This window comes from Osmia lignaria, chromosome 13 (genome assembly GCF_051020975.1).
Source record: "Osmia lignaria lignaria isolate PbOS001 chromosome 13, iyOsmLign1, whole genome shotgun sequence".
Taxonomy (NCBI): Eukaryota; Metazoa; Arthropoda; class Insecta; order Hymenoptera; family Megachilidae; genus Osmia; species Osmia lignaria.
The window spans coordinates 2,462,052-2,474,886 of NC_135044.1; the positions used below are offsets into that span (position 1 = coordinate 2,462,052).

Sequence of the window (12,835 nt, forward strand, 5' to 3'; positions counted from 1 at the left end):
CGGGAATTCCTGGCTCGCGAGATCGAATCCGCATCGATCGCACGTGAACGGGATTTAGAGTGCCTCGTGATCGACGATCGATCGACGAGGTACGTAGGCAATGACCTCTTCGGAGATTGGTTGCGCAATGGCACATCAAGGTCGCGTTTTCAATTCATCGACATTAGAATGGAAAACCTTTCGAATCCTGGCCTGATACCCAGCTGGGTCTTGCCAGAGGACACTGTTAGAAATTGGTCAACTTTGATGATAAATGAAAAATTCCTTTGCGATATTAATACGTTCGTTCAAGACTGTGAACATTCGCTGAGTGAATGATATAAATAAAAATAATATTAATATTAATTAGGTGCGGTTACTAAGATCACAGTATTAATATTAATTAATATTAATAATTGGGTGTAATTGTGGATTTCTCAGAATGTATGGAGTAGGGTTGGGAAGTTTCTACTATTGACTTTTTCTAGTAATTCTTTATTAGGTTTTAGCATATTAAGTGGATAGTTTAGAACATCAAAAGGTTATAATGACTCATTTTTCTTGATTAGTATAGCAAATATGCTTTGCCTAGTTCTGCCTAGTTTTTGTTAGATATTTTATAAATAGAAACATGGTAAAGATAAAATGTTATTTTTGGAATATAAGTTGTATCTGAATGTAGATGTCTACGGAAAAATGGTAAAAGAACGAATGTTGGACATTTTGAAAGAATAAATAATTGAGATATTAATATTTTCTTTCAACATAGAACGTAGTTTTTATTCTTCTTAATATTTTATAATCTTGTAATTTGTCAAACATATCATTATCCTGAATGTATTTCATGCTATTTTAAAAAATATAAATCATTGAACTTTGTCCATTGATATAAAATTAAAATAAAGTATTAAGCCGTTCTTCAAGAAGATATTTTCTTAGAACGTTGCTCAATATTTTTAAATCGGTAGGTTCTCTGGAAACATTTATGTCATTTGTAATCATAGAGGGTATCTCGTTTCTGAATCACTGGAAAACCGCTTTCCACGTGAAAAATACATGACGATGATTAATATTCCAGTTGGCTTCTGGTATATTGCACCATTCTCTGTAACGTCGTGTACGGTGAGTCAATGAGTTAATTACTGTAGAAGACTGCGATCTGCACGAGCTAATATTACACGAGGTCATTAGCGTTCTGAATTCTTCCTCATCTTTTCCACGCCACCACGTCTCAGATCCTTAATGTACGTTTTCTAAAATAAAGCTTGAAACGTGCCGTGTTACGTTATTATTACCCTTTGATTACGTCAACAATTTCCAGATGAAATATTGGAAGATATCGGTTTTTATGTTAGTTATGTCCAAAGAAATAATGTAACATAATTAGATATTAAAAGAAAATTTTTATATTATTACGTTGTTACCTTGTTTCTTTCTGGACAAAATTATTATTCATATCCTTCAAGATTCATTTTACTTCATTTATTGGTTGGAATATTACTTGGAAATTAAGTTGAAAGTCTTCCTAAATATCGAACATTTCCTCGGTGGTCCATACTGGAGGAATGCCGCAATTGGTTTAATTAGTCACAGAGTTAATTAAATTCCACTATGTCCATCATCATGAATACTGAGACATATCTAACGTTACACCTTCGCAGAAATCTCACAAATATTATTTTAATATTCGTTAGAATATATACGATTTTTATAGTATAATAAAAATATAAATGATGCACAAGTCGAAAGCGAGTCTCCTTAAGAACTAATAAGCTCCGAGGTGTAAGCACGCTTGTACCAGCGCTAAATTTCACAGGGATGGCGTTAATCCCGGTAGAATTATGAGACGAGAACCGTGGCTTGTCACGGGACAGACGTATCGCAAAAGAAATCGCAAAACTGGTCCCATTAAGGTTCTCAATGTGTATCGTAGATTCCGCGGGAACGCGGATTCTCCCGTACGAACCACTAACACCCAGCTAACATTCACGATAATTAGTAGGAATTCGCGATGCTAATGACCACTCGTTCCCCATGTGGTCGTTGTATGTAAAAGGGTCGAGCTCGTACAATCTGACGTTTACTTTGTATCTCATTTCATTTGAACGTTTCGTTCACATCACTGCCTAGAAACAACTTGTTCGTCCAGTGGTTCGTTCACAAGGATGATCTTAATCTTTCGTGAGTTGCCGTGGTATGCGAAGGTTTCGTTTTTCATTGGTCAAGTGATCGTTCTTCCTCATTACCTTGTACAAGATCATTAATTGGCTTTCTTTCGAACACCCGATTTCATGATATCTTCAACAGATGTTGGATGTTTCAGAGGTATCATTTCAAGTTTTCTGATTAATCCTCATTCCCTAGTAACATATTCAATTTTATAATATTTAGTTTTGAAAAAAGATTAAAATTTCTAGTGGAAAGTAACTTTACTATTATACCGATTGGGAAAGTCTTTATCCCTACATCACTATTTTCTCTACAAAAGTCCACCATGCTCGTAGTATTGTACACCGTTGGCTTCCTATGGCTAAGGTTGGAGAAGAATCGTCTGTACAACAGGTTCTGTGGAAGTGTTCGAAGGTCGTGGAAGGGTCTAACAGTTTGTCTACCTACGTCTAGGGTCCACTTAACATTTACGATAATTAACAGGAACCTGTGATGCTAATGACCGGTCGGCATGCATGAGTCTGTGTTGCAAGTGCAGAAAATCAAGCAGAGTATCTGTAGGCTCTCCTGTTAGCTAATGATTAAATGGATATTAAGAGTTGTGCACGATCCTACTTATCTTCATGATCCCGATGATCCTTTAACTGCAATATCATGCTACGAAATTGTTGGAATAACCGTTTCGTCACGATGCTCCCGATTCGTTGGAACGCGGAGTTTGTTTGATAGCCGATTCAATATCCATTTGCTACGTCTACACTCTGGACATTTGAATTGGCGTCAGAAATAACGCGTCTGTTGATTAGTTAAGCCCTTCCTGCGGATTTGGAAGAAGTCATTTATATTCGCTGACGTGGACTAGCCGAGTGGAGTGTCTGCTATATTGATTTCTCTCGATTTTGGTTGTGATAGAAGAGATAGTTTCAACAACTGGTTCAGTAATGACCCAGTCTTTTGGAAGGTTTATCTCTATCGTGCGGTTAGATTTTTAAATGGAAAGGACTCTCATATTGGAAGGGGGCATTAATGTACAGTTCTGAGCATGGTAGTGAAATAAATCCTCACCGCTCATTATAATACTCGAGAGTTATCACATATTATATCTACTTTATAAGAGACATTTTACCAAGAATGTTAGGGTTTCCTTCGCTTCCATTGTCATTTTTCCTAAAAAAAAACCTAGCATCCTGGGGGAAAGAGAAATCGTTCAGGGGACAATATAATGAGAGTCAACTGTAGTAATAAATCAAGATCATAATTACTGGATGCAGTATATCCGTCATTAGAACATAGTAAATGCATCATTCGAAGCGGATAAGTACACCTTTAGGCCACAGTGACAATTTCTGCTGTGCCAGACATAGCAAGGGTTAACCTTCTCGTTATGCTGAAAGATTTATCGTAACTTTCTCTCGCGAATAGCTGATCGATCTTTCGCCACTCCCAATTAATCAGGCCTCCTATGTGAGGCCATCTGGCGCATAACCGAGTAAAAATTTATGCCTTGTGTCACGGATACGACGAACCGGGTCTCGTCTGACCTACGCTCGTGTTTGAATATTCACGGATGATCAGCGACCGGGACACGGATAGGTAGGACCGGTTTTTGAACTCGATAAGAGGGTGACGTGAGAAACTCTAATGCCTGATACGTGGGGATATGATTTCGGTCAGGTGAAAGGAGACAGGTGATCGGTGAAAGGAAGAGGGAGGATAATGGTGGGCCAGGATGGAACAAGAGGCCTGGCGATTGTGTGTACCGACTGCCTCGGGGAGAGAGCTGAGACGAGATCGTTTGTATGCACCATTCCACCTTTCTGGACCAGTTTTCGTACAGGTACCCTAAAGCTCTACGACCCTGGAGGAATACTTCAAGGGTCTCGATTCACTTCCTACAAGATCGAACTCGTTCTTTGTTGCCAAACTATAGGTTAATCCGTTGTGTTCCTTTTGTCTTTTATAGGTGTTTTCGAATCTTTATTTCAGTAAGAGGATCAGCTAGACAAATTGCTACAAAATGAAGCATAGAATAAATTTTCACAGTATAATTATAACAGCGGTGCTGTATTATGTTCTATGGTAGTTTGATTTATAAAGAAAAGCAGAATTGTTTACTCTTTTATTTATAACTGGTGATGATTGGTGGTTACAATCAGACTGTTGGTATTAACTTAAAAATATCTGCCGACAAAGAGGTACCGCCTTCAAAAGTTTTTACGGCTCTTCGAAAAGACTTGAAGGATCTCTTAAGTGCACTTTGGTTGTTTGATCGTTATGAATGTCGCTTAAAACTTTCCGTGTATAGGGCAGCTACATTTGTCTTTCATTCTGTGCAAAAATGTAAAAACGTTTTCCTACTCCTTGTATGATTACACATCACAAACATTTTATATCGTGACCTCAGTCACAACCTATCTAGGAAAGATATAAATATTTTTCCAAATATTTTTCATTTTCGTCTATTTTCAATTCTAATCACGGAAGGCTGAATCGGATCGTAAGAAATAACGGACGAATAACGAATGAAGGAGGCGCCTCATCAAAATTCCTTCCAATTGGAAATGAATTTTGAAAATTCGCCGCTACCTAGAAAGGGTATCTAAAGCTATCGGTAGGTTTCTTTGAAGCCCAGTCAGTTGTGTTTGATGAATATTAAGATTTGAGAAGGTAACGGTGTTGCGTTTGACCCAGTCCTTCTAGGAAGTAGCAAATGATATCGCAACATCCTACAAGCACATCCTTCGGATGTCCTGAATATTTCGTGAGCCACATGATTAAATATGCTCACCGTCCTAGGTGTGCCAAAATAGATCTAATGTCGCCACTATTGTAGTCTACATAGACGTGCCGCTATGCGGTCTGCGTTTCTACTAATTACGTATTCTATGGGCTCCCTTTCCTTTGTTCATTCATTGACCCTTCGCGATCGAAATTTGGCAAGTGGCCCGCAACTCTTATAAAGGATTCTCATCTTTCCCTTTTTTTTTTATTAGTACCTTTGAACGAGTATTGGTTGGACATCTCTATGTCCATTCCTCTTGATAAAATCATCTCTTTTCTTAATATTTGATAAATTACACTGTTAATTTAGATGAAATAATTAGATTCAAATCTTTATAAGTTATTTCTATAAATATGGCATTTACGTTGCAAAAGGGCAAGTATTGTTATTTATGAGACTAAAGGTACAATGTAGTCTATGAGATATGTATGTTTATGGTGCACACTAACTTGCTAGAGCATCGAACATAAACATACTTTTGCGTGTAATTTAAAAATGTTTTGATTACTCGTAAATTTACATAGTTCACATCCGGGAATCTAAATTTAAACATTGCTATTCCTGTATGCTGTGAATAGTATACACTTTTTGACATTTTTATTGTTCGAACATTTCAAATAATATACATGTCTGAAAGCAAATAGGAAAAGAATAATTTACTAAAATTAGATTACATCTATAGGGATCAAAATTTTGCCCATGTCCATCTTTTTTTTTTAATGATTATTGTTATTAATAATAAAAAAGTTTATTTTTAAGAATGGCAATATTACATTTAACCTTCTTTACATTATATTTTTAGAATTCATAAATAACAAAGCTAATAATTTTATGAAAATTTCAGCTTTTATTTGATTTTCATTCAGAAACGAAATGATAAAAAGTAGCTCATGTAACATGTATGTCAATTGAAAGTTGTATTAGGAAACAGTCGTCATTCATATTGTAATATAGTTGAATTTTAATCAGGCGATATTTTCGTTCAAATCAGCGATTTACATTAAGTAGTTTCATTAACACGAGTGTCTTCGAAAGATAATGTAAATTAATGAATATAATGTGCACAATCCGGATGTAGTGCTCATGAATAATAATCTCTATCGTATTATAAACTTCTAGAATGCGTATTTCACGTTTTTCTAGAAACGAAATGCAACAACTGTGCATAAGCTGTTTTTCTCCATTTTACTTTGAAAAGGAAAAGTTATTTTACTACTCCTCGCTGCAGATTATTTTCTAGGTTTAATTTCTAGATAGGTCAATTAACATGTAATTGAAGATATGGTTAAGCAAAATTTATATAGTAGTAGAATACTTAAGTGGAATTAATTTTTTGAAATTAATTCTGTGAAAATATTAATGTATACATTAAATTTTTATGCGCAAATTTTCCTTATTCAAAGAAATTAAATTTTCAAAGGAGCAAGGGTCTACCTTTTTAACTTATTCGTGTTGCTTTATAAATATTTAAAATATTAATTTTTCATATATTTTGAAATAAGCGTATTGGAATATTATTTCAAATAGTTATTTTTTATCTTAAGGTTAAATAGTATTTATCCAGGTCTGGTTGACACGATATTGACCCTCGCCTCTGAATATAATTCTCTATAAGCAGGGATAATAAAAGAAGCACGCAATGATAATAGACAGTATAGATGTCATGAATAATTATTGGATTTGAAATAAAGCTCCTTCGTTGTGTCATCACGTTATTTGTCATCTTATCGCAAATCTTCCTATCTGTTTTTGAAAATTAATTTAATTAACAAAACACACAACCTTTTGAAATACAGATGGGTTTCAAACTTAAAATCAGCACAGTTAAAGCTTCTATCTTTTTTTTTATTTTAATGCATATAATTAATCGTCATCAAAATAATTATCTTTTACCATCGAAAACATGATCCACTCTTGAGGTAATGAGATAATACACGCAGATAATACATTCTCCTTATGCATTGATATACAGCAACCTAATAGAAGGTCGCGGTTGTGCATGTTTTATTTAAATTATTTAAATTATAATTGTATGTAAAATTCATAACATCGATGATGGAACAGACAAGGTGGTACACCTTTTCCGGGGGTAACATCGCGTGCGATTATTTCATTTGTAACAGCAAGTGAAAGTGCTTATGACGTTTCCTTTCGTAATCTCAATTTATGATGAGAGAAACTCTAACATCAACTTTTAAGTTATAAAAATCTAAAGCGACACTTTAAATAGATTCATATGTGAAAAATGTTAGAGAATAAGAAAATTGTGTCAGCCATTATCTTATTAAAAAACAAGAGTGAAATTATTATACGATTTCATCTTACAGAAATATGTTTATGAATATACATTATTCGATAATAATATCTGATTTAATATTTAAAAATTTATATTTATGATGACTTGAATTACTTGGATGTATCATAATTAACATTATCACACAAATTATAAGAAATATAGGTTTGCAGCAAAACGTTAATTAACAGTATGCCATAGAATTATAATATTACTAAAGAAGGAAGCATCTAAATAAAATATTAGCTAAGATTTTCTATTAATTATTTAAATCGTCTTGATGGTTGTCGTTTAACAATTCACTTACTAAACACATTATAATAAACTCAGGTACACTGTTCTTTGGACCGAGCATAATCGGGAATATTAAAAAGGAATTCACTGAACACGAACGATGATTCTTTCACGTAAACACGTATTGTATTATATTAGGATAATTAGTGATGGTTCGCTAACGAAACGTCTGCGTTCCAGACTCGTTCCAAAAAATCTTGATTAATTTCAAGCGGAAGAATCGTAATTGAATAACGATCCCGAGTTTTTCGAGTGACACGTACGCGATAGAATTTCTATCAAGGTGTATACAGTAATTGCTTAGCGATTTGCCGTTTAACTTTGATGATCGCGGCCTCGTATCGGTGGGACGTCCTCTTCATCTTTTCAGGGATATCAGTACGTAAATCATTACGCTCTGGGCGTTGTAAACGCGAGAACTTCCTTCTTTAGAGTTAACCGTCATTAACCACCACGCGAAACACTTGTAAATATAAAAAGGATATCGTACTTATTCGTAGCCATAAAATAACAGATCACACCGACAACGAATGTTTATGTAACTCCTTTGCGCAATTGCTTATTGGATCATCTCGAGAATTTTGATCTGCAATTTTTGTATTTAAACCGTTTGAGCAAGACTTCTTGGTACCTACCGCTTCTTGTCCATAATTATTGTATTCGATATTGCTCGAGTCGTTAAATATTAATTAAATGAAACTTCAAATTCATTATTTAACCAATCATCGTAAATGAGTAATGGGTAGTTGCTTTAGTAATCAAAATTAATTGGGATGATAATAATTTGTATAACAATTAATATTTAATTAAACCACTTAAAAATTCATGGTAGTTGTAATAAGTTTTATTTCCAAGAAAACTACTTGTTATCCATTCATGATGGGTTTGAAATGAATTTGAAATTTTACATACTTAATAAGTAATCGTTCCGTATAATATACAGGGTGTCTCATATAATTCAGTCAAAATAGAAAGCCTTTTAGATGAAATTATTAGGTTTCAAGTTGATAAATTGGGTCATGGGGGTAAAAATCATTTCAAGTCTTTCATTGAATTTAATTTTTTATTTTTCCCATACAATATATCAAATGAACAAATGAAAAAGAAAAGATAAAAAGAACATTTCTTGTACAGCGTTGGCGTTGTTACAGCATCGTGGATTTCTCTGTTTCTCTTCTAATTGGTCGACCGTTTCTGTGCTCTATTCGTGTACCTTTCGCTCCACTGGTTGCCCCTCTTCAGCTTTAGCCTCGCGACCTTGAGTCTAGGAAGCGATTAGACTTACCGTTCCTCGTTCTCTCACTGTCTATTTACGGAGTCTCTCGAATCGGCTTCGTCTGGAGCGGATGCGCCGCGAATTCCTTACAGATCCCCGCGGAATTTCTTCGTTGACGAATTGGTCCGCGGAATGATGAACGAGCGAACGATGAATGATGCTTCGGTCAGCGGGCGAGACGTGGATTTCGACACCAGCCATCGTTATGCTCGTTAATTAATCATTGTCGCTTTTTTCCACCTAGGGTTATGTAATGACTTTCTTGGTTAAATGGACGAGGATTCAAATTATCAGGGAAATTGGGCAGTTTTAGACTGAAACATAAATAAAACATAAATAATCATGTGTACTTGCAAAATGATAGAAAAATTATAAAAAATATGTATAAACTCATTGGTGTAACTAAGACCTTCTTCTAGGGTTGGGTAGGTCCACAGAATTTTAGAATTTGTGGGAGGACCAGGCCCATCCTGGCCCCTATTTAGTTACTGCAATGTATAAATGTAACATTTTTCATTGTTATCTTCTTTAGTTGATGATTCATCAATTTAAAAATTTTCTTACATTCAGTGTAAAAAATTCAGGTTGTAGAAAATGAAAGAAACGTATCACGTCTTCAGAAGTTATTATTCATTTTAATGGTTATTATTCAAAAGTGTTACAGTGATTTTTAAGTGTTAAAATATATCTACGCGAAAGATATTCAATCGTTTTATTTGTTTGGTTCATTACAATTGCAAACAAGATTACGGTAACCGTATAATAGAATTAACTGTATGTTTATAATTGGCGTTCAAGTTTGTGTTCGAATCAACTTTCTACGAAAAGTTTGCCTAAACAAATACATAAACTCCTTTTTGTTCAAGAAGATAGAACTGTGAATTAGGTTGTTTGCTAATTTCCAGGTTCTGTTAATAGAATCGGCATCTTCAAACTTGGTATTATACATTTTTAGACTGAATGCGGGAGTAACTTTTAATAGTCTTAATGAATTCTAATTTATCACATACTTTTTTCTTCGGGTAGATGTTAACACTTCAGGTGGTGGGTCCTTTTAGATTTAAACATCGGTTTCATTTCATTCATAAAAGAAAATAATTTAGTGGCATTTATTTTTATGCAGATACTTTTCCCATTTTGCCAAATTATTAAATGTTAGTATTACGGTTATCCTTTGATTTTTATTAATAAATTCAAAGTCGACGATACGTTATCTATTCGTCTACTTTATGATGGTTAATTGGATGATTAACAACAACTTATGATAACTTCAAAATTGTTTTTATTTCTTGAAAAACATATGTTCACTGTAATTAAGATAAGTATTACGTGAGACATTGCGATGAAACAATACTGATTTGTATAGAACAGTTACTAATTCTGTTAATGAAAGGTAGTGGTCGTTACTCAATTTTTCCTTGAACCCTTCCCGATACTTGGTCCACGTGTTCTCTGGCCTTCTCTACTTTCGTTTTCCGTTTGTTTTATCATTATGCTTTCAGACGAAGGTTGTATTTAAGTATAAAGAAACTTCCGGCTGAAGTATTTGCTTATGTGCTCCTGTACCACTTCTTCTCCTTTTAAATCTCATTTGAACCAAAAGAGTTTTGTGACTTTGTAATTAAAATTAGAATTTATTTAACTCTTCAAGCTTAAGTTTTAATTATTTAACATATATTTAATTAAACTATTTCCAATATATTTAACATCATATCCATCATGTCACCTCATACATTAATTACTTTTTTAATATAATTTTAAATGAGTACAGTAATAATTACTTAAATATTACAATGTTTGAGTATTAATGCAAACCACTGTAGTTGTTGGTAGGCGGACATATAGAAAGCTCGGGTAATCAGTCCCGTTTCATTGGAATTTCGTTTTCCTTACTCTTTTTAACGATGGCGCGTGATCTTTAAATGGAAGTTCCGTTCTTGCTTTAAGGGATTCTACGGCGACTGGTCCAATAAGACGTTGATAAAAAGGTTAATGAAGGTTGAAGACGTGGTCATTCAAGTTAACTCAGCACAAACCGTAACGTCGAAAACCTGTTTGTTCGGTCAGTGATAGCGTAACTTAACGGAACATTGGGAATATAAAATGATATTTTTGCGATAGAACAATATTATAACTTCTGAGAATTTTTCTTAATAATGTTCCATTTTCTCAGTTCTTATCTTAAATTTATGACAAATAAAGGTTTCAACTTTCTATCATGATAAACGGAGCTCTACAGCCCTGTTCACCATCTAAGGGTTAACAAAAAGAGGTATCGTAATTATGGAACTCTTGTTCCATTTTTTCACCATAGAAGCATCGGACATTTTGCAAACGACGAGAGATAAGGAAAATCTGCTCGTTAACCGTTTCCCGCGATTTCCTTTCGTTCACTTCCTCGTCTAGCGGTGACACTTATTAAGGGGAAGAATGAAATTACCTGACAGGCAGCTGGTTTGGCAACGTTGATAACTAACCGATACATGGTTTGACATTTCCTGATTCGGCTTTCTGCGTTTCACTTATCTTCAACTTCGTTTCACAGTCAACCAAGCCGAGCCCATAAACGATCGTAGGTTTTGAAGTTTTCAGACAGCGTGTCTGCAGATAATTTCTGATTGCCTTGTTCTTTTTTAACATTTCTAAATTTAGCTCCATAGATGACATAATTCCCTAAGGTCGTTATTTGATTAAAGTACCATTTTATTTAAAATTAATTTCTATCAATACATTTGCATTTCAGCAAGAATACTATTCTAGCAGAGTTGGATAAAACAACATTATGATTACCAAAGAAATAAATTTAGCCAAAATGTTTTCTTGCCTACGTTTGTTTAATGTTACAATAATCTAACGCTAGTCACGTTCAGTTTACTTTCAAAGAATAATTATTGCAAAAGTCACGTCGGCAAATTCATACGATTTCCATACTTAAAATAATCTTTATTTATATTTTGATAATCAGAATCGTATTGTCTATTTTCTTTTATCTAACTTTTTTATTAATTTGCAGGTATACAAAGGTCTGGATATCGTCACTGCAAAAGTGACTAAAGAAGAACAAGCAATGGCACCTCATCACATGTTAGACATCGTGGATCCTCTGGATCCAAACTTCACCGTGGTGCAATTCCGGAATATGGCCACACCAATAGTAATTTCTGCCTCGATTAACACTGTTATATTCTTACCACTGTCCCCTAACAATCCGGAGTATTTAGAAAAATTCCCTGCTAAATGTGCCAACTATTGGTTTGAATACCAAACGAAGGCAACTTTCCAAATGCACGTCGTTATTCGAAAAACGAGAGAAAAGAATGTGGTCTTAAGAATGTGATATCGTTGGCATGCCGATATAGACGTGTGATAATTATTGATTAGAGCGTAAAATTGTCGACTGCCGTGCAAATCCGTTGAATTATCCATCTGCATTTTCACTTTCCGCAGGAATAATGCGATGGAATTAGCGCGATATCAGTTCATTCGAAGTTTGACAGGCTTCGTAAAAAGAATTTTATGAACGGAGCTGAATAATTACCGAAAGGAAGACCGTGATACTGATAATTAATAAGTCACGGTCTTTCGTATTAGTAGATCCTGTGTAACCATCCTGTATCTTGTTCGAACGATCCTTTTTTGGTCGATTTAGATAGACGATCTTCTGGCTAGAGGAAAGCTACCGATCATCGTTGGCGGCACCAATTATTACATAGAATCTCTTCTATGGCAAGTATTGATAAGCGATGCAACTTCGGCGTTTGATGATTCGGAGAGGAAGGACGCGTCTGATGAACCAGGGGAGGAAGAAAACGAAGAAGTTTCGCCTTTGAAGAAGAAGAAGGTCGAATTAGATCGGCTCACCACAGAGAGTAACGAAGAGCTTCATGAAAAGTTGAAGAAAGTTGATCCAGATATGGCTAAGAGAATTCATCCCAACAACAGAAGGAAGGTCATACGGTAAGTACTCTAATTAATTATTGCATTTGGCAAAATTATGGATATCAAAATTTTTATGTGTTTTATTCGTTACTCGAAATATTTT

General features: G+C 34.6%; 1 protein-coding gene across 2 annotated transcripts in view; it reads left to right on the top strand.

Moving 5' to 3' along the window:
- Window positions 1-12,835, top strand: part of LOC117602367 (tRNA dimethylallyltransferase) — a 62,712-nt gene that overhangs the window by 9,070 nt on the left and 40,807 nt on the right. For both annotated transcript variants that reach the window (XM_076691759.1, XM_034320274.2), the window contains 2 exons: window positions 11,807-11,947; window positions 12,443-12,750. In XM_076691759.1, coding sequence (XP_076547874.1) covers window positions 11,807-11,947; window positions 12,443-12,750 — 449 coding nt within the window. The remainder of the gene's footprint in view (window positions 1-11,806; window positions 11,948-12,442; window positions 12,751-12,835) is intronic.